Raw genomic sequence first — 24,044 nt, 5'->3', positions numbered from 1 at the left:
AAGCAGGTCAGGCATAGGCCCTGTGTAAGGTTTGGCAAGGGGCAGGAAGGAAATCTTTGGTCACGCAGGACAGACAGCATCAGGAGAAAAAAACAGAGAAATGGAAAACAAGAGCTATAATTTTAGCCTTTATAATGCTTTTGCTTAGATTCTCATAATTAACAAGAAAAGGGGGGGAAATTGTGTTTTCTTATAACTGCTGGTCCAAATTTCTGAATGTTCCTCCTTTCCCGGGGATTAGAGAACATGGCTACAAGCCAAGCCAAGTATCTCTACTGCTTAGTTATCCTGAGGTCTCTTCCCTGGCAGAGATAACAGTGAGGAGGTGTATTGATTTCAACTCAGATTTTCATCTGGGTCATTCAACCTACATTCAGCAAGTGGCATTATTTTACTCCTGGAGGCAGAGAGTCACTGTCAGTCTCTCCCTGGAGGTCAGTTGACTAAGTGCAGAGAGACTGTTGGTATCCTTTCCCTTGTCTGGGTTTGTTTTACATAACAGCATGCCACAGCTCTTCAAGGAACAATGCTAGAAACTGCCCCAGTTTCCCTTCTTGTGACATGTAGGGAGGAAACATCAGTACTTGAGAAATGCTGTTGCTCCATGCTCAGCTCCCAGCAGGCAGATAATCAATTCTCTCCAATGCAAAATTACTTTCTCTTCTCTCCTCTCCCTCTTAAGCCACATTATACATGGTAACTTAGAACAGAGAACTGATAGCTTCCAATTCTCTGGGAGGAAGGTTGAGCAGTGAGGGCTTCACTTCCTTCAATTCTAAGATGCAGATATTGAACAAGTTGATATCTAGAATTGCATATTTCTATGGTTTTGGTTAATGTGTTATCACGGTAGTGTATGCAGCAAAAAAATAGGTATAATGCTTTTAGGGAAACTTCACCGTGAGAGAATTTCAAATTGAGAATCAAGCTACAGAATTCTCTATTTTAGATCTGATGCCAACTAATTTTGTGGCCCTGGATGTATCCTTTTAACCCTGAGTTTCAGTTATAGCTAGATGGGATGATCATCAAGATTTCTTTTAATTCTAACGTCTAAGCTGTATGCATTCTTTTTCTATTAATACATCTTTCACTTACTCTAAAGACATAGTTGTTTAAAGGAAATACTTTGGAACTAGAAGCAAAAGGAATCTGCTTATATTCTATTATCAGTGTATTTTCTTAAAAAGAATAATGGTCAAACTGTATAGAAGAGGGATGAGGGAATGCAGGAAGTGTTTATGTCATCACAGTTTATGTCTTTCTACAAAAGATGGGCTATAGAAGACACCTTTTGAACTGTAGTAATCTGTTATTTTTTTTCAGGGATATTAGTTTGGTAACTTTGTATAAACAGTTAAAAATAAGTAAAGGAATAGCCCTAAGTTTCTAAAAGATAATAAAAGTGTAGTCCTAAGCCAATTTTCACTTTGTCTTGGTATTGCCCAATAATTAAAAGCCTTTGATAACATCTTTCCTACAAGAAATGTTCTAGGTTCAGTGGATAGTGAAGCCGAAGAGGAGGCGGGGTCTTTGGGCACTCATTAAGCCTCTCCCATCTGCATTTCCAGCTCCAGGTAACTGGGGTCTCTCTCAGCAGGTCTTTGGCTCATTTTGGCTAAAGTCATTTTAGGATTGCTATTCTGTATCATAATTTTAGGGTGCTCAAAAAATCTTGAATAGTTTTTAAGTTTAAGCACCGTCTCCATTATACCACTGGGAAATCAAGGCTCTTATTCACTTTCAGACATTTCTTGTACCAGGCTCTACTTAATTTTTAATTTCAGTTTTGAAAGCTAAATGTCAACATTTCCTTTAAAAGTATCCATGTTCTTTGAAAACAGAACTTCCCCTGTCTTTCATTTCAAGCAATGTTTTCTTCAGCTTTTGTAGAGATGGCTCATACTGCTAATCTTTGAGCACTGTGTGTGTGCATAAGACACTGAACTCTTCACATTCATTTTGGATTTCTCCAAAATGGTTGGAGAATGGGTTATTCTGGTCATCAAAACAATCATATCAACCTTGATTGACTGACTGTTAGGACATGAAGTTTCTTATTTCCAGTTTCTTCTAGTTCCTTGTACTTGATGATTCTACTCCTAAAATGAGCACCAGTGACATAAAATTTAGCTTTTCTTGTTCCATCATTGGAACTGTTTGTGTTAACAGGGGCACCTCAAGTAATTTTTAAATTGGACTCATCTTACTGTATTTTAAAAATGTTACATGAAGAAAATTGGTACTGGAAGTTAAACATTTTCTTCTAAACATTTTTGGCCTTGAGTCTGCATTAAATGGTACAATCCATGTTCATGCAAAAAATGGCTTGGGATGTTAGCTTTTCTTACCTTATATTCAGTCAGCAAGGCTTTGAGGTTATTCTTTTTTTTTTTTTGAGGTTATTCTTTATTCAAGTAGATTAGTCAATCAATCTGTAATGAAATAGTTCTGAAAATAAATGTTTATGTCTACCAAGTACATTTTAATGCTTTATTTTGCTAAATGCCTTGGTATAATATATTTGATATAATTTAGTACCTTTGAGAAGTTTAGCCAGTTTTTTTTCATTTTTTTTTATTTATACCAGCTTTTATCTGGTTTTTGAGGGGCTAAGCTTATCCTATATATACAGGGGTTTTTCAAAGCAAGCCATTTTTGCTTTCTAATTTGTCTGGCATTTTTCTAAAGAAGAATTGGAGAAATATTTGCCATTGATGTTGATGTATAATACAGATGTATTATTCTAACAGGCTGGTTCCTGCTCCCTCTCTATTAATTGTATGACTACTATAAGAGTATGTCTTAAATAGTTCAGTTTATTTGAGATAAACATATTAGTATACCCTATTATTAATGAAACTAAAACCTTTTAGCTTAAAAAAAATGAGCTACATCTAAGTTTGGTAAATTTGACATTGGGGTAGATTCCAGATTGTTCACGAAAGCTGATACATGGCAAATAAGAAAAAAAGGAGGGATCTTTTGTTTTTGCAGAACGCAAGTCTTAAAACATGACCTAGAGTTTCATCCCTACCATTGTACAGATTAAGTATCCTAATATTTAACTTAAAGCAGTTATTTTCAATTCTTTAATAGCATAGAGCTTGAAAACCAGTTTTTGTAAATTTTTCCAAGTACTACTTCATGCTACCAAATCCAATTAGTTGTCAAGAGCTGGTTGGGCCAAAGGGGCTATAGATTAATGCCTATAAATTCTGCAAAGTGCACATCTTTTAGAAACTGCTAGAAAAAAGTTTTTTTTTGTTCTCCCTGCCAAGAAGGCTATAGAGGGGAAGCAAGGCACTTCAATTTGCCATTATTTAAACATCAGATTCCAACTAGGCTCCGAATTTTATTGATGTTAACATCAAATCCTCCTTGAGAGAGCTCGTGATCAGCTGCCGAAAGGTTGTTGCCTCAATGCTGAAAGAGTAATAGTGCTTAGCAAATAACTGCTGTCTACAGTTAATATTTTCCCTTCTTATTTGCAAATCATAAAAGAAGTATTCCACAGAAAGAATTGGCTAACTCTGAAGTTTATTTAGGAACTCAAGCATGGGAAAGGAAAGAACATCTAATTAAATCTTTAATGCATAAAACCATACTTCAATTTTATAATTCACAGCTTAGGTATTCAAATGACAGTATTAATGAAAACAAAAAAGCTCTCAGGGGTAAATTGAGAAACCTAGCTTCTGATAAAGGTTCTGTGGTGTGACCTTTGGCAAGCTCAAATATTCCTCAGAGCTTTACTTTCTCATCAGGAAAATGAAAACAATTGGCCTGATCTCTAAATTCTCTTTCAGCTCTGACACCCTAGGATCAAATCCAAATTCAGCAATGAAAGTACTGAAAACTCCCTATATAATGAGGCCAAAGACACTTTCAGTTTTGGTGAACAGAACATTAAACCATTGTTCTTGCTGCTGATTAGACATGGAATACCATCTGTGAAAATAAAGCAAGTGCCAATTCAAAAGAAAAAAAAAAGATCTGGAGGGACTTTACTAATCTCCTATATCAATTCTGCAATAGCAGAAGCCAGATACAAGGCTGATACCTACATACCTTGGTTCACATGATCCTGCTCCCCGAAACACTTTCTCCTGGAGGTCCATTTTGCCCAAAAACATAATTCCTTATCTTCCCTGTAGACAGGGAATGCTGAGCATCAATCCCCTGATCTAGACTGCCCATTATAAAAAGAGAGAAATACAACACTCCATGTGGCAAAGAGGTTGAGGCTAGAATTCATTCTTTGAGATATAAATAGAGAAAATGGATGTGGTTGCATGCTTTTCTCAAATCTTTATATTATTTTCCTTCATTACTCAACTCACAACAAAGGCTTTTTGGTGGGTAAAAGGAGGTGATTTTGTCTAATAGTTGAGTAGAGGCAGAACACATGTCATCTCTCCAGCCCTGCTGTGCTCTTGAGTGGGCAGTGTCATGTATTGAGTACAAGGCCTGCTGACCCCCAGTAGGGGGCATCCTTATATCCCCTCTACTACACTGTGGCCTTCTCATGTCTTTATGTCTGTAATGCAGTCTTGTCAGGAGAAGGTAAAGGATAGATTCTTCTGCTCTCTTGTCTTTGACTCCAAGGCCGTTTCAGTGCAAGAAAAGAGTTTCTGTCAGTTGTACAGTTATAGAATTCTTATATTTAAAACCAGAGGAGGAAGGAATGGGACTAAGCTTTGGCTTCCTGATGGGTGGAGAAAAATGGATGTTATTGAAGATACAAATCAAAATGAACAGCTTTGATATAAACCAGATTCTCAAGGTCATAAGATCCTCTGAGTTATATGAAAACATTAGGAAAATGCAAAAAATAATGGTAATAATGCTCAGTAACATTTATTAAGCACCTACTATGTCTCAATCCCTATTCTAAACACTCAAGTGAAATCATTCCACTTCACCAGAATTCTAGTAGGTAAGGATAACTATTATCCCTGTTTTTCCACATGCTAAAACTGAGACTAGATAAGTAACCTGTTTAAGGTTATAGAATGAATTAGTGTCAAACTAAGAAATTGCCAGGTTTTTTTTTTTTTTTGGCCATATATCTCATTTCTTAATTTTTTCATTAATTTTAGAGCTGTTGGTGAAATTTGGACATGTTTCAAATATGCAGATTTAAATAATATCACTAATAATAAATTTAAAGTTAAAATCATGTTTAACATTTTATAGGATCTCCACAAGATCCATTATTTGAGATGATTTTATTTTATAAAAAAGACAAAAAGAACCAGAAAGGAAAATAGGTGTACTCACAATTACACAACAAGATCATAAACAGGGAAGAATTAGGGCACAGGTCTACTGACTTTGAGTCTAATGCTTTCCCTACCAAAAGATAAAGCTGCCTTTTTCAAAGAAGTTGAGCTTTTTAGAACCAACTCTATGTAGTTTGATATTATTTACAGAGTTTAAAAAATACGTATTAGTAATTATTTTTAACAGACATCTTAAAAATTATCTTAACTATCACAAAATACAGAGCTTCTTGGGTGAGAGAATTCTAGTATGGGGGAGAAAGCTTTAACATTGAGTGGTTGGGCATAGAGCAAAGAGCAAGTGAGGTCAAGGTTTTAAGCTTATAATTTCGCAGAGCATCCGCAGGAGTGATTTGACGTCTTGGGGAACATTCTGTGATTTGACCTTTTGCAACCATTGCCTGCAGTTGCCTGAATTTGGATGTTCTTTTTCCAGCTGCTTTCAAAGCTGTTTTAGAAAGCTTGGTATTCTGATAACATTAGGTTTCTAAACTTCGGTTGGAGTCTTTTCTTTAAGAAAAATGCCAGTGCCTGGATTAGATTAATCAGGTCTAGCCTCAAACACAAAATTATGCCGGCCCATCAAATGAATAAAAACAAGAAATTACAGTGTTTGCACTGACATGGTTATTTCTCCAGAAGAGTTTTCTGGGTTTAAATTAAAATCATTAATAACATTTTCTTTTTGCCTCCTGATTTTGAAACCATCTATAAGATACATTCATAAATCCAACAGATAGAATTCAAATACTATCTTTATTGCTGATAGCACTAATTTGGAAGATTCTTACTATTTCTCATCTGACTCTAACTTTTGATATTACCCAACTCAGAGGAGAAGTTGGTGTACAAGACCAACTACTTGCTTGGCTGAAAACAATTGAGTACCTAAAGTAGGGACTGAGTGAGACAGACTTTTAGATTAATCTCTCAAAATTAATCCATGGCTTGACTCAGGAGACTTTACCAAATGGAGAAAAGATACAAGAAATTATTAGACCTATCCAGTAAAAAAACACCTAAGTGGGCAAGCATCTCAATTTTGCCTACCAGATAACAGAGTGAATGAAGAGGGAGAAAGTCAGAGTGGAATCTCTTCTTTCTGGTACTTTCTAAAAGGGTGGAAATTCCTGTTCATAGGTGAGGGAACAGAGGGAACTGTGGCTACCCATGGCTTTTTTCACGGACAGAACTGTGGGCCATGCCTTTTCATATGGGAAATCTTGTTTCTTTCTACAGGTCACCAGTAGGATTTCTATTCTTTCCCTCTGTGAAGTACAATCTCATCATGTATATGTCAGAATGGCAAAATGTAACATATTGACCTCTTTTCTGTGGTGTGGGTCTGGGATTACAACTGTGACAAATCAGCTATAATCTGTAATTACAAGGAGCAAAAAAAGTCCTTCCTTATCTAGCACTTACTTATGGTTGGCTAGAAATAAACGACTACTATTTTTCTTAGGATTTCTCAAATATCCAGTGATACCTCTATTATGCCAGTTTAATTTTCTTATCAAAGTTGACAGATTTATCTATACAATGGTACATGCTTCTTACTGGTATCTCTCTCCTGAGCTGTTGAAAATACTTCCAGTCAGCAACTTAGAGCCAAGAGAGCAAAGAGGGGAATATGAATTCATATTTTAAAATTTCTCCTGAAATGGGACTTCTCACAGAGCTAAATTAGGAGATATGGTGTGTTACAGTAGGACTCTACCTGAGGAGTAATCATACGTAAGAGGATATTTTGTCATCTTTGACTGTCAAGCCATGTTGATACATAACTAGTCTATACATACTTGTCATGTTGAACAGAAGAGATAATTTTTGTGACACAAATCTGTGAACTATGTTAAAATGATGCTATTAATGATTTTCATGGATACATTGAGGTTCACATAAATAAGACTGAATGCTTTACTATTATTCCTGATGGTTTCAGGTAACCTTTTGACAAAGGATAAAAGAAATCTCGCTCAAGAGGAAGCTTGCTTACCAATGCCATAGAAGTTCTTTTGCAAAACAACTGTCCTTAGGAAGCTGCGATATACCACTTAATGTACTACATAAAACATGTTTAATATCTAGTCAGTTGTTTGTAGGAGTTAAATTTAATTATGCTGAGAAATTGCATTCCTTTTGGATGGATCAAAGTGGCAAATGCATTCATTTGTATCTTCAGCTTTAGATTTCTGTTGCCTTATTTATATAAATCCCAAGATGAATTTATTTGCTACATTGTTAGAATTTGGTAATGGACCCAAAATAATGAAATGTATTACAAAAGATCACAACGAACTAAGAAACTGGCAGCTTCTTCAGCAGATGAAGAAAAGTGATTTACACTAGTCAATCTAATGAAGAGAATTTTCTAGTACAGTAATACAGAGAACTGAGATATTAGCAAACACTTAGGTTTACATAGTAAACCTAGAGAAAACTACTAATCTCTGGAGGCTTTTCAAATATTAAGCTTCCTTCTACCTAAAGCTATTCTCCAAGAGGACAACTCTAGTATGTTTGAGTTTCCATCCTGCTAAAAGTGATATGCCTATCATATAAGGTTCAGGAACAAATGAAAGGAATTTTTCTCTTTGTGGTTGGAGCCCTCAGTTATCCAAACCAGCTTTCTATATTAACTATATTCAATAATTTCTCAACTTTCTGCTTTGCTTCCCCCTTCACCTTTATTTCTATGATCCTAACCACTGGCTCAAAATGAACAGGCTATTTTTACTACAAAAGGAGTACTTCTTTGGGAGGTAGGAGTCTGGGGTCTGCCACTAGGTAGTTCTGGGTCCTTGGATAAAACACCAGTTCTCCTTTGATGGGTCTTTTAGAGGGTAGAATTGATTAATACGGATAAATTCTAGGACGCTTTCTAACTGGTTCTCTTTTAGATGTTGAGTATTATTTCTTCTATACTTACATGTGCCAGAATGGGATTAATAATATTACAAAGATTATGCTACTTTGTAATAATATATTAGTGGGCCTTTTATTATGGGCCAGGAATTATACCAAGTACTTCACATACATTGACTCTTTTTAGTTTAGTTTCACAATAACCCTGTGAGGTGGAGTTTTTTATTATCCCTATTTACATATAAGGGCGCAGAGACTCAGAATTAAGGCACTTTCCCCAAATCACACAACCAGTTAGTGACAGAAGTTAAGACTTTTGAATCTAGCCAGTCTGACACCACCGTCCTTGTAGTGGACATTTTTTATGACCCTTCCTTCCTGTCTTCTCTGAGCTGGTGTACCCATTATCCAGGTGCTATAGGAGGTGACTGCTGGCAGCCCACCACTGTCTCTTTCTCTACAGAATTGTCTTTGACCAAAATAGAGCCATCCTGACTAGGAAATTAAGACCACTCCACCTCAGCCTACAGAGCTCAAATTACTTCTGCTCTTGCCTCAAGGTGGCTGGTGCTAACTCTGTAGTATAGCTTGTTCCAGAACCTCCTAGAAGCTCTCCTATTTAGGATGAAGCCAATCTATGCTTAGCTTTTTTGCCTCTGCCAGTTCTTGTTTCCTTCCCTCATTCTGCTTCTTCTGTTGAGCCCCAATAAGTAACTTACCCTTGCAGGAATTCTGGACTCTCTCTCTACTTCTATGGAATCTAACATGAAGCAGCTCCTGGTCTTCACCACAATCCTATGCTCTTTTTGCTCAGTGGAAAAGTCAGAGGGAGTCTTTTAAAAATGTATTTAGCCTAGTAAAAAATTATAAGTTACACTTTTAATTTTCCATTGTAATTTTTCCAATTGCTATTTTGATTTTTTTCAACATATGAGCTTAAAGAAATAACTGATGAAATAAAAATGGTGAAGTTTTGAAATGAAAACACACCTACCTATTAGACTTAAGGTGAAAGACTGATTGATCTGTTCCAGTGGCCAAGCCCCTTTGTTCTCTTCTCTCATTAATTGGATCTGGCTGAGAAACTCAAATCACCAATCGATTCTTTAATAAGCATAATGTGGTCCTCTGATATAGCTGATTTCCCTTTCCTTTTTTCTTCTTGGCAAGCAGTTAACATTGCTAACAGCTCACTGTGACTTTATATTCACATCTCCAGGGATTACAGTCAGCAAGGTATTCACTAAAAATATTTCCAAAACAATAATTTCTAAAGTGAAAGTTTAATATTTCAAAAGTTCATGTTGATCCCTGCCTTGGTCTTAAATGCTTTTGGTGTAGAGTTCACCCAGGGTTTTCTTCATGGCTTTCTAAGCTAAAACATTTATACATCTAAAAAATAATTGTTGAAGTCCTTCTATGTACTAGGTACTGTACTAGATGCTGAGAATAAAATATCTAGCTAAGTATAGCTACTTCTCTCATGGAACTCATGAAACCAATTACAAATTGTAATCCAATATTCACACCAATCATATTCTTTAAATTGTGATCAGTTCTCTAATTGTCAAATGATACAGTGAGGTTTTACTAAAAACATTAGATTTATTGAGGATTTCTTTGATGGTGGAATAAACTGATATCTGAAGAAAGAATGGAGTTAAAGTAAAGATGAGGTATTAGATTTTGAGCCAAGAGAACCAGCATGTGAAAATATGCAAGAAGGCAAGAAGTGTAAAGGCAACAAGTGTGAAGAAATACTATTTAAGATGAGGCTAGAGATGTAATGAGGGGAAGTCTACACAAGTTTTAATGGACAAGTTAAAGGATGTTAGTGTGTCCTGATATCAATGGAAACTTATAGAAGAGTTTGGAAGAATATATATGTGTGTTTCATGAACCAAGCAACAGAAGATATTCCAGAAATTGGAGGTAACATGGCAAGTGAAGACAAAAGAATGCGCAGTACCCCTTAGGAGAGGAGAAAGGAGATCAGGTTGGGTAGGTGGGTATTACAGGAGGAGATCATAAATTATGTGAGATACAGTGGGGATGGTTCAATATGGATCAAGGTAAAATGGACCAGAAACACATGTTAAATAGTATGAGTTTTGTACTGAGAAACTTGAAGGGAATGGCATAAGCAGAAGTGCATTTTAGAAGAATTGATTTAAATTAGCACCGTACAATTGAGCTTTCTATGATGAATTACTTTTTCTATAGTTTGTACTATCACTATATAGTACTCAAATATCCATATGTAGTTACTGAGCACTTGAAATACTCTTGATGAACTAAGGAGATAAATTTTTAAATTGTATTTAATTTTGTATTTTACTTAAGGTAAGTATCATCTTAGCACAAGTCTAGTCATGATACAGAGTATATATGTATGGTAGTATGGTGGTGCTGGCACATTTGGAAGTTGGAATGAGGAAAAGGAGATGAGCTAGGAATCTGGGTGAGAGAGGAGGTCAGGAAGAGGAATGACAGAAAAATCATGCAAGTGTGAAGTGAAAATATTTAATTTGCTTTCTCTAGGGCTTAGAGAACATGAAGGGAATGATGAGAAAGATCTATGTTAAATTCAGATTATAGACAGCCACCCATGCCAGACTAAGGGGCTTAGATTTTCTGTGAAGAACATGAATCTCTTTAAGGTTTTCAAAGATTGGAATTATTTAAGCAGAATTTTCAGAAATGTGCTTGCCAGAAACTTCATTTAATTATGGTATGTAAGATAAATTAGCTTGGGTATCTTTTGTTTGAGCCCTTGTGCCATTGAGTAGTGATGCTACATCCCTATGTCTTTCTTAGCCTGAAGAGTCCTTGATGGTAAGGATTACAGGTTAGCTATATTAGCTATATTTTCCTTTCTTCTGACCTCACAGGACCTAGTTGCTGGAGGAACATTGTATGTAATTCCAGAAAAGTTAATTGGAGCCTCAGCCACCATTGGAAATAGTGGGCAGGTGAAGGATGCAGAAATGCATGGAGTGGCGTGTATAGAAGTTGGCAACTGATTAGATTTGAAAGTCATTACTTACCAGTAATGCTCCAGACTCCATAAACTCAGAGACTGTGATTCTGCCCAAGGACTAGATATTTTCTCTTTTAGGCATTCAGCAACTTGGAGAAAAGCATGGTGCCAATTAAAAGGCAATATTTACAAAGCATTTTTTGGGCAATTTTTATTCCAGATATCTTGAAGTCAAATATATTTTTATTTTTATTTTTTTAAATATATTTCTAGAAAGATATTTCCAGATTACCAAAAAGTCAATGTATACCCTTACCAAGAGCATAGCTCTTTGTTCACATCTTGTCTGTACTTCCCTCTGTATAATAGAATAAAAGTAAAATGCTATTCTTTTACTTGGCATTTCAATGATTACTGCTGATATTGAGAATATTCATATGTCCCTTTATTGTTCATTCATTTTGTTTAAACTAGTTAAAATTTGGGTTTCTTTTTTTTTTTTCAGTGATTAATGGGAATTGTTTATCAGTGATACTAACCTTTGATTTCTTATTTTGGAGATATATTATTTAAGTGTGGTGTTTTGCCTTTTAAAATTATTGAAGGCATTAGTTTTTTAAAAATTGTTTTTAAAAGCTGTACATTCGTTTGTTTGTATTTAAAGTAAACTCTGTTCCCGCTCAAACTCACAGTCCCAGGATCCAGAGCAGCATGCTTTACCAACTAAGCCAGACAGGCACCTCCTAAGGCATATAGGAGTTTTATGTTTTACATGCTAAATGTGTAAATATTTTTCCTTTATGCTTTCTATATTTCCCCAAATTAAAATACAGTCATTCAGCCCTCCTGCTTTCCTGTAGTCAAAAGCAACCTCATAGAAGTATACCACAGATTTAAGTATTTAATAGAGGGGGATATAGTTGGATCGAATGCATGGTCTCAACACATGTCTCTATCTATCTGAATTGTAGTCAGACAAAATTATCGTGTTCCCACTTAATCTATTTAATTTAGAATCAGCTGTGAGATTCCATAGGTCTTAATCTCCACATTCCCTCGTAGAGAGCTGTATGGATAGCAGTGATTCAGAATATTTGTTGACTTAAATAAAGAGACTAGAGAAAGGAATGTTAAGAAGAGCATAACACTAATAGTATTATAAGCATGAGAAAAGCATAACAGTATTATGCCTTCAAAGTCAAGGTAGTAGAATAATATATACTCCATTCAACTATATTTAAGTGGAGTAAGAATCATGAATGAGGAACAAAGTGAAATCTTTGGTTTTTTCACCATCCTGAAAAGGTATTGATGATGTTAAGAGATAATATATGCAAACCATTCAGCCCCAGACTCTATATAGAGTAGTTCTCTTTTCAGGTAACCAGAAAATACTTGTCATTATTTCAAGTGCTCATGGGGTGGAAGACTTTTCTACCATTGAAATCTTTAAGTTTTTAGGAAATAGTTTTGTATATGAAATAAGATCCTAAACACCCTAATAAACACTGAATTTTAAAGGTTTAACATGGTTAATACCACAGCTTAAAAAAAAGTGGAATTCATTGATGTTGATAGTCTCTTCCTAAAATCAGACATAAGAAGCTTATAAAAGATAAAGAATGGACATTAGTAGGTGTTATTCAAATTATATGTCTTGTCTTTTCAATCACAGCCTGTGTCTATTACATTCTAAATTAGGACAAAAACAGGGACCAAACTAATTTATTAAATGCTATGACTTTAAATATCATGTGTTAGAATAAATCAATAGAAAGAATATATTTTGAATACCAATAAAAAATAAATTTATAAAAAAAAAGAAAGAATATATTTGAAGTGGCTGAAATAACCACTTTTGACTTGGTTGGCATTTAAACCTTTTGGGCTTAGGAATCACTGATGTGGCACTTTTAGGAGATTTGATTTTATAGGCTTCTTGCCCCAGAGTTTTTAAAAATACAAAAAGGGATGTGGCCTTAGAGATAAGACTGGCATCAGGCTGTCACTGTGAAGCCGCTTTGCTTTTAAATGGCCTGTTTCCAAGTTTGAATTAGTAATCTAGTGGTAGAAAAGCTTTGGATTTGCTGGCAAAGATGAAAGTTGCTCAGAAGCTATTACCTTAAAATAGATATTGATAGATAAATAGGTTATGAAAGTTTAGATTCTGACCTAAAGGGAAGTGGGTTATTGAATTGAGATAATTCTCTTGTTAACTTGAGACAAAATTAAAGTTCACCTTTAAAAGAGTCAGATCATTAATGCCAAACTGTAGATTTTCATTCACGTACGTGATAAGAAGTAAAAAGAAGTTACTAAAATTATATAGATTTATTTAAGATATTATAATTTGTAAAGCCTCACTTAAACACATGTTTAAAATATGAAGAAAACTCTCAAGGACTCTGAAAATAGGGAGGAAAAGCATTCACTGAATATTATTATTTAAAAAGAAAAACTCTGTTTTTCCTATCTAGAATATGAGAACTTGCATTTGCCTATAGTATTTTGATCAAAGGCACAGGAAAGAAAAAGGCAGACAGTAGGAATCATCTCAAATTAAATGTCTTTACTTCGCAATTACAGCCTGTGACTAAAGTAAAAGAAAAACAGAGACCAAACTAATTCATGAAATGCCATGATTTTAAATAGTTTAAGTCCAGATAAATCAACACAGGACACATAATCTCAGAGAAATAATCAAAATCTACTTGCTCTCAACAAGAAATTTCCACCTTTAAGTTTTCAGGGATAGTTGCTCTATAATGGCTACTTATCGATCTCTGAGAGGAACTGATGTTCGAATGGAAGCTGAATTCCCTAATTAGTGTCTGGGTCACTGTCACTGTCTTAACCAAGCCTGAGTCAGACAAGTGACAGTACATCAATTCACCAGAAGGAGGTTTTCATAACTCCACTTAGGAAACACTGCAGGGTGAGGGCGAGAGTCTTTACTCCTTGTAAGAGTAGCCAATAGAGGGTTTTCTATCTCAGCAACTTGGAAAGCTGTGCAATGACACTTGCCAGTGGGTAGGAAGAACTGGAATGAGGAGTGATAACTCACTCTGCTAAGTCAGTCTTTTCTGCATGAGGCTTCTAAAGTACGTTATTTTCAAATCAAATCTAAATCAGCCAAAGAGTAGAGAAACATAGGCACAAAGCCAAATAATTAAATTAAAGCAGAGGATTTGGATTTGTTCTTCATGTGTTTTAGGACAAATTATAATTTAGTAAAGAAGAAAAGAAAGAACATTTGAAAAGTGATCTGATGTTCATCTCACATTGCAACAGCAGACAGTATAAAGAAAACATAAATATATAGTACCTGGGATATGATTCCATAGTATATTATCTAGTTTTAAAATTTTTAATTCCCTAAAATTTCACTTGGAATCCTATAAAATGAAAAACATGGAATTTTAAAAGTAATGCATGCATGATTTTAAAAAATTAGAGACTTCAAATTGTGTCACATTAAATTAAGTTGTTCTCATGCTTAACCATATAGTTATTCTTTTATTCCTTTATTACTCTACTATCAGGGGTATTTGCATAAACTCCTTTCTTAACTCAATGTTCCAGAATACAGCTTTTTGATTTTTGGGTTTTTTTCCGGGTTTAAATTTATAAGTTCATTCTTTCCTTTGATCATTTATTCAACAAATATTACTGAATCCCTATTGGGAGTCAAACAGGTTGCTAAGTACTGGTAGTGCAAAGGTATGTTAAAATAGGCACTGCTTATGAATTTGTGCAGGTAAATTCTAATAGAGATATTACAAAAATAGCTACACAATTGAAAAATTAAGAATTACAGTGAATGCTATGAAGGAAAACTGTATGATTCAAAGAAAACATTAAAAAATGTCTCAGCATAGGAATCTGGTTATAAATTGAGTAAAGTGGGCATTTACCAGTGTCAGTCACCAGTATATTCCTCTGTGGCTAGTATGGAGAAAGGTCCTGAGAACAAGAGGAAATTGTTATGAACCTTAGGGTTCATTGCAGGTACGAGAGGCATGGTGTAGAAATGCTGTTCCCCTTCCTCCCTCTGGAACAGAAAGTTGTATATTGTGTATATTAAGTAGATAGTGAAGGCACCATCCATAAATACTCGAAAGAAGAAAATATTATCAATATACTCAAAATGTTTTCTTCCATCTAGTAGTCACATTACTTATAAAAGGATCAGAATTCAGTTTGATTTTTTGTTTGTTTTTTAACCCAAATGGGTAGAAGATAGTTTCAACATACCCCTTATATAGAACTCTAAAATTAAATGTGTGAACATGAGGACTGAATACATGCTTATTTTCAAAAGCTTTGCAGTTTTTATTGAAGTATGATTGACATACAGGTATCCTATTGGTTTAGGTATATATCATGGTGATTTGATATTTTATATATTACAAAATGATCTCCACAATAAATCTCATTACTGTTACCATACAAAATTATTATAATAGTACATAGGGATGTACTATGGATTATTTATTTTATAACTAGAAGTTTGTATCTCTTAATCACCTTTACCCATTTGACCTACCCCCAACTCTTCTCCACTCTGGCAATCAATGGATCAGTGGCTTGCTGCCTGTATCTATGCGTCTGTTTCTGTTTTTTAGTTTGCACATATAAGTGAAGACAATATTTATTTCTCTATTTTACTGAGCATTATACCATTATAAATATATATATATTTATAAATATATATATATATATATATATATATATATATATATATATGTACTTAGCATCCCCCATGGTGTCACAAATGGCAAGATTTCATTCTTTGTTTCATGGCAGAGTAATATTCCATTGTATATATGTTACATCTTTATCAATTTATCTGTGGATGGACACCTAAGTTGCTTCCATATCTTAGCCATTGTAAATAATGCTGCATTGAATACAGGAATGCATAGATCTCTTCAAGTTGGTACTTTTGTTTTCCTTGGGTAAACATCTAGAAGTAGAATTGCTGAATTGCATGGTATTTCTATTAATTTTTTGAGGAACCTCCATGCTGTTGCCCATAGTGGCTACATCAGCTTACTTTCTCAGCAACAGTGCACAAGGATGGTTATCTTTTCTCCATGTCCTTGCCAACACTTGTTATTTTTTTATCTTTTTGATAATAGGAAATCCGACAGGTATGAGGTGATATATCACTGTTGTTTTAATTTGCATTTCCCTGTTGAGTAGTGATGTTGAACATCTTTTCTTGTGCCGGTTGGATATGTGTGTGTGTTCTTTGGAAAAATATCTTTTTAATTCCTCTGTTCATGTTTTAATTGGAATTTTTATATTAAGTTATGTAAGTTCTTTATATATTTTAGATTTTAACACCTTATCGAATACATCATTTGTAAATATCTTCTTGTATTTGGTAGATTATCTTTTCATTTTGTTGTTTTCCGTCACTATGCAAAAGCTTTTCAGTTTGATGTAATTTCATTCATTTATTTTAGCTTTTGTTGCCATTGCCTGACACTGATCCAAAAATCTATTACTAAGACTGATGTTGAAAAGCTTACTGCCTATATTTTCTTCTAGGAGTTTCATGGCTTTATGTCTTACATTCAAGTCTTTAATCCATTTTGAATTAATTTTTTATATAGTATAAGGTAGTTTTCTAGTTTCATTCTTTTGCATATGGCTGTCCAGTTTTTCCAACATTGTTTATTGGAGATTGTCTCTTCTTCATTGTGTATTCTTGCCTCGTTTGTCATTGATTAATCGACCACACAAGCATGGGTTTATATCTGGGCTCCTAACTGTAACTGCTTTCCAAGTTTGGTAAGAGTTTGCATGGTGCTATCTTTGTTCTGTTTCAGGAGATTATGTGGTCATGTCTGTCTACTTTGACCTAAGCAGAAGGATGGGATACTTCACCATCCAGACCTACATCCCCTGCACACTCATTGTTGTCCTATCCTGGGTATCTTTCTGGATCAATAAGGATGCTGTTCCAGCCAGAACTTCTTTAGGTGAGACAAATTTCTTTTTGTTTTAGTGTTTCAAGATAAGTATTCAGTATCTGTGATCTTCATTCCCCTAAATTGATTTGCTTTTAATTCAGCCAGCAATTACATAGAAATGCCATTATTTCATTTTAAAGAAAACTAGCATATTAAAACAAAACAAAAGTGTTCAAAAGTTTTCCAGTTCTAGTTTTCCTTAATTACCTCAATTCACTATCTTTAGAAAATTCTCTTAATAAATTTGACTAGGGAAAAAAACCCCAAACTTCTAATTTCAATAGATTTTTCATTTTGGTCTCTGGACAGTTATATGCTGGAGCTGCTCACATAAGCTCAGGAGAGCTAGTTGTGTTTATTCTTTCCAAATGTATTGAGAGATACCATATTGGTAGATTGAAGTTGGCCAAGGTGAAAGTACTAACATCATGGAAATAGGCAAACACTAAAAATCAGGACTGCTTTTTTTTTTCCCTTCCTAGAGTCAACTGTTAAACATTTACCAGCACATGACTGGCTGTTGATGAATTCCAACATCCATAATTATCATAATGACATTTGAAGATGTACATACACACCAATTGGATCTTTGTAAATGAACCACTGAAAATATTTTTGGAAAAATACCTGTGACGTTTTGGGAACACCACCCATCACCACCATGAACACATACACTTTTAAGATTATTTGCATCTTGGTTGGTGTATATACTGATACTTACCTTCGAATTTCACATCTTTTTCCTTATGTGAGGAAGAAGATTCACATAGATTATTGCAAAGCCACAGACTCATAAGTCATTGGGGTCTAGGTCCATTAATGTTAAATATTTACTAAGAATAAAGCTGTTGAAAGATGAATTATAAAATCACATTCCTCTTTTATCAGCTGTGTGAAAACTAGAACCACATCTCTTGCTTGCTCTTTGGCTAGAGAGTAAATATAAATGCAATAGTTAAGAAGAGCAGGCTTTAAAATCAATAAATCTGGATTTCATCCCACATGTATAGCATGGCCTTGGAAATGCTCTTTAATTTCTGTAAATCATAGTTTATTCAAATGTGAAACATATAGCATTTTCTGTACCTAACTTGTAGGATTTTATTAGATTAAATAAAGTATTCCATGCAACATGCATGAAACATAGTAAGGTTTAGAAATGTTGGCAACTACAGTTGACTCTTGAATAACATCGGGGTTAAGGGCAGTCAAAAATCCACATATAACTTTGAACTCCCCCCAGACTAATAGCCTATTGTTGACTGGAAGCCTTACTAGTAACACATATATTATATTAAATGTATTATGTACTGTATTCTTACAATAAAGTAAGGTAGAGAAGAGCAATTATTAGGAAAGTCACAAGGAAAGAAAATACATTTACTGTACTGAGCTTTATTTATTGAAAAATTTATATCACTAGAGAGCCTTTACATGTCTAGCTGCATCTCCGTCCAATTATAGGAGACGTCTATCTAAATTTTGAGAGCTTGGCCTGCATGTCAAGATTAAAATAATAATAATAAAAATTCCCCAGATGATTCTAATGTGTGATCACATTACCTTTTCCAGTATTTGCAATCAAGTGTTAAACCAGATGACCCTACACACTGGTGGAACTTCAGTTTATTGCCACAGAATATACAAAGCCAAGTTGTTTGATGAGTGAGATAAATATACCTATGTGGCTCAGACTCCTGGCTGCTTTCTGAGCTCAGACCACAAGAGCATGGGGAGCAGTCATCTTGGGGCTTGTAACACTTGAATGAAGTTTGGTACACAGGTGATAGCTGGTAAACCTTAATCATGATTTAATGAATAAAATAATAAAAACACCAGTCGGTATTTTTCACCTGAGTAATCTGAGGTGAGGTAACATGTCTGAAGAGCTTATTTGATGCCAAGACTGGAGGAATTGATAAAAGCTATGGATATTTTTCATCTATCCCAGGTAAGAGAAATCTAATTCTTTGCTTAGCCAAACTGGGCTTAAAAACCACCCCCAGAGGCACCTGGGTAGCTCAGTGGTTGAGCATTTGCCTTTGGCTCAGGGTGTGGTCCCAGGGTCCTGGGATCAAGTCCTGCATTGGGCTTCCTGCAAGGAGCCTGCTTCTCCCTCTGCCTATGTCTTTGCCTCTCTCTGCGTGTCTCTCATGAATAAATAAATAAAATTTTTAAAAAACAAAAAACAAAACACCCCCAGCTATCTTGTTTTGTGATTGGTGAATCCGTTAAAATAACCACCTGTCTTCCACCCATTGTTGTCTTCTCTGCAACTCCAAGCACAAACTGAAAATTTCATGAAGTGGTGCTTTAGGATTCTTCTTTTACATGGCTGTGATGAACTTCCATGTAGCCAAATACCGTCTTCCCAACTTGCTAGATAAGTGTTTAGACATGTCAGATTTTCTTAAGTTAACTTATTGATGGTATCTACTATAATTTCTGACATTTTCACTCCTCATAGGTCAAGCGTGGCTTGTGGCCTGAAAGTGAAGGCCAACATGCCAATTTAGTTTTCAAATAATCCCCCCAAATATATCCACTGTAATTAAGTATAGTCAAGAACTTCTACATGCATTAACACATGGACAACTCAAATGAAGTTTTTTAGTTTGAAGAGAAGTCTGTCCTCTAAAATAAATATTTTACATTTATTGATATTTTACTAGGAACTGACAATGAACATTACTTAATCTTCACAAGAATGCTATGAGATATGCACCTCCCACACCCTTCCTGGTTTATAGATGAGAAACTTCACCATTGCTAAGGTTCTACAATGACACTATAGAAGACCTATAGTCCACATGATCTCAAATTAGAAAAATACATTAGCTCTCAAGAAGTGTCTGGTGCTTCATTCTACATGTTAGGTACATGTTCATAGAAAGGGAATGTAACAATGTGGGTCAGAGCATGGCATTTTAAGTTAGACTTTGTAGGCTTGTTTCTCATCTCTCTCACTTTCTACCTTGGACAGATTCCTTATTCTTGCTGTGCTCAAGTTTTTTTCACTTGCAAAAAAGGATAACAGTGATAATCCTCATTGTGAAGATTTTGTGGAATAATATATAAAGTGTTTGATGCAGTACCTCGCCAAAGAAAGAGATCCATAAATGTTAGCTACTGTTATGTACAGTTAAAACTCTCTCTTACAAGTCATCAATATGAATTCCTATTTTTAAATGTAGGAGGGTCTCTTTGACCTTTCATATATGTACTATTTATTGATTATTTTATTTATGCATTCAAAAAAATATTGAGTCCCAACACTATACTTGTCTATGAGGTCACAAAGAATGTTAGTATAGAGGTCTTTCCTGTTATCACAGCATATACAGACTAGAAAGGGAGTTGGGCTATTCCATAATAATAATTAACATAGGAAAGAGGCTACAATTGTAGTTTACAACTGCAGTTATCTTGAGGGATGCCTCTCCTCTATGAAGAGCTACCCATTTCTGTGAAATTATTTCAACCAACACCAATCTTTCCCCTCTTGGGAATTTCATAACAGAAAATACACTGAGGAAACGTGATATTAAACTAAAATATAATGACCCAAAAGAGCCACATGGTTCTTGGGGCTTATTTATTCTATAAATGGAATTTCGTACCTCTTAATCCCCTTCACCTATTTTGCCTATACCCCTACCCATCTTCCTTCAGGCAAACACAGGTTTGTCCTTATCAGTCTGTTTCTATTTTTGTTGTTGCTTGCTCATTTGCACATTTTATTTTTCAGATACATGGCATTTGCCTTTGTCTGATTTATTTCACTTAACATAATGTCCTCTAGGGCCGTCCATGTTGTAACAAAAGGCAAGATTATTTTTTCTTATGGCTAAGAAAAAGTCCATTCTGTATATATGTATACTATATTATATTTATCCATTCATCTGTCAGTGGACATGTGGGTTCCTTCCATATCTTGGCTATTCTGAATGCCACTGCAATAACCACAGGGGTACATATATCTTCTGAATTTGTGTTTTTGTTTTTTGGGGGTAAATACCCAAAAGTGAAATTACTGGATCATATAGTATTTCTATTTGTTGTTTTTTGAAGAACCTCCATACTATTTTCCAGAATGGTTCATCAATTAGCATTTTTAACAAGAGTGTACCAGGGCTCCTTTATCTCCACATCTTTGCCACAACTGTTATTTCTCATCTTTTTGATACTAGCCATTTCTGTCAGGTGTGAAGTAGTATCTTACTATTGTTTTGATTTGCATTTCCCTAATTATGAGTGATGCTGAGAATCTTTTCATAACTCTCTTGGCCATTTCTGTGAGTCGTCTTTGGAAAAATGTCTATTTGGGTAGTCTGCCCATTTTTAATTGGGTTATTTATTCTTTTGATGTTGAGTTGTAGAAGTTCTTTATCTGTTTTGGATATTAACCCCTTACCAGACAAATCATTTGCAAATATCTTCTCCCATTCCATACACTGGTTTGTTTGTTTTGTTGAGGTTTTCCTTTGCTAAGCAAAAGTTCTTTAGTTTGATTTAGTCCTAATTGTTTATTTTTGCCCTTATTTTCCTTGGCTCGAGAGACAAATTCAGAAAAAATATTTCAAAAGCTGAGGTCCATGAGTTTACTAGCTATGTTTTCTTTTAGGAGTTTTATAATTAAAGGTCCTCCATCTTGAAAGTATTTTTGTATATGAGGTGAGAAAGTAATCCAGTTTCATTCTTTCACATGTAGCTGTACAGTTGTTCCAACACTATTTACTGAAGTGAGTCTTTTTCTCCTTGCATCTTCATGCCTCCTCCTTTCTTATGGATTAATTTACCATAAAAGCATGGATTTATTTCTGGGCTTTTAATTCTGATCCATTGATTTATGTGTCTATTTTTTTTTTGTGCCACTACCATACCATTTTGATTACTATAGCCTCATAGTTTTCTTTCAATTCTGGGATTATGATACCTCCAACTTTGTCTTTAGGCAAGATTTCCTTGGCAATCAGGGTCTTTTTATAGTTCTATACAAATTTTAGGATTGTAATAAGTGCTATTGTTATTTTGATACAGATTATACTAAAGCTATAGATTGCTTTGGGTAATATGGACATTTTAAGAATATTTATTCTTCCAATCATGACCATGGTATATATTTCCATTTATTTGTGTTGCCTTCCATTTCTTATCATTTCAGAGTACAGGTACTCTGAACCAAGTACTTACTTCTTTAAATGTTTGGTAGAATTCAGCTGTGAAGCCTTCTGGTCTTGGATTTTGTTCTTTGGGAGTATTTTGAATACCACTTCAATTTCATTACTAGTAATAGGTTTGTTCAGTTTTTAAATTTCTTCCTGATTCAGCATTAGATGATTGTATAATTCTAGGAATTTATCATTTCTTCTAGGTTATCCAATTTGTTGCTATATAATTTTTCATATTGTTATTTTTTTATATTTATGTCTTGTCACTTATAATTTCTTTCATTTCTGATTTTGAGTATTTTTTCTTGATTAGTCTTACTAATGATTTATCAGTTTTCTCTTTTAAAAGAACAAGTTTTTAGTTTCATCTTTTCCTTTTTAGTCTCTTTCAATTATTTCCAATCTGATCTTTATTTTTCCTTTCTTCTACTAAATTTAGGCTTTGTTCTTCTTTTTCAAATTCCTTGAGGAATAAGGTTAGATTTGAGATTGTTAGGTTTCAGATTTTTTTTTCCTGAGCTACACCTGTATTGCTATAAACTTCTTGTATCCCAAAGATTCTGAACCATAGTATTTCTATGTTCATTTACCTCCCTGTATTTTTAAAACATTTCATTTATTTATTTGAGAGAGAGAAAGAGAAAGAGAATGAGTGGGGGTGAGGGAGGAGCAGAGGGAGAGGGAGAAGCAGACTCTCCACTGAGCAGGGAGGTCAATGCTGGGCTCAATCCTAGGATCTGAAATCATAACCTAAGCCAAAGACAGATGCTTAACCAACTGAGCCACCCAGGCTCCCCTCTATGTATTATTATTATTTTTTATTTCCTCTTTCATTTCTTCCTTGACCCATTTGTTTTTTAGTAGCATGCCCTTTAGACTCCTTATCTTTGTGTTTCTTCCAGTTTTTTTTTTCTTGTAATTGATTCCTAGTTTCATAGTGTTGTGGTTGGAAATGATGATATCAATCTTGTTAATTTTATTGAGACTTGTTTTGTGGCCTAACATATGCTCTATCCTAGAGAATGTTCCATGTGCATTTGAAAAGGATGTATATTCTGCTGGCTTTAGATGGAATTTTCTGTATCTGTTAAGTCCATCTAATCTAATATGTCATTTAAAGCCACTGTTTCTCTACTGATTTTCTGTCTGAATATTCATCCATTGATGTAAATGGGCTGTTAAAGTCCTCTACTATTATTGTATTACTGACAATTTCTCCCTTTTTGTCTGTTAATATTTGCTTTATATGTTTAGGTGCTAGTATGTTGGATGTGGAAATATTTACAAACATTATGTCTTCAAGTTGCATTGGTCTTCTTATCATTATGTAATGCCCTTCTTTGTCCCTTGTTACAGCCTTTACTTTAAAGTCTATTTTGTCTCATATAAGTATTGCTACTTCAGCTTTTTTCTCAATTTCATTTTCATGGGATATATTTTTCCGTCAATTACTTTAAGCCTGTATATGTCATTAGGTCTGAAGTATTCTCTTGTTGGCAGCATATATATGGATCTTGTTCTTTAATCTATGCAGTCACTCTATGTCTTTTGATTGAAGCATTTAGTCCATTTATAAAGTAATTATCGATAGGCATGGATTTATTGCCATTTTTAAAATTGTTTTCTGGTTGTTTTGTAGTTCTTTCTTGCTTTATAGTTTGACGACTTTCTTTAGTGTTATGCTTCAATTACTTTCTCTTTATTTTCTTTGGGGGAGGGGGTATCCAAGTTTTTGGCTTGTGGTTACCATGAGGTTCAT

General features: G+C 34.5%; 1 protein-coding gene across 2 annotated transcripts in view; it reads left to right on the top strand.

Moving 5' to 3' along the window:
• GABRG2 (gamma-aminobutyric acid type A receptor subunit gamma2) overlaps window positions 1–24,044 on the top strand; it is a 105,503-nt gene that overhangs the window by 71,524 nt on the left and 9,935 nt on the right. For both annotated transcript variants that reach the window (XM_026007619.2, XM_026007611.2), the window contains exon 7: window positions 16,971–17,123. In XM_026007619.2, coding sequence (XP_025863404.1) covers window positions 16,971–17,123 — 153 coding nt within the window. The remainder of the gene's footprint in view (window positions 1–16,970; window positions 17,124–24,044) is intronic.

The sequence above is a fragment of the Vulpes vulpes genome, chromosome 4 (assembly GCF_048418805.1).
Source record: "Vulpes vulpes isolate BD-2025 chromosome 4, VulVul3, whole genome shotgun sequence".
Classification (NCBI taxonomy): Eukaryota; Metazoa; Chordata; class Mammalia; order Carnivora; family Canidae; genus Vulpes; species Vulpes vulpes.
Note: the sequence above shows the minus strand (reverse complement) of the source record. Positions and strands in the feature narration are given on the sequence as shown.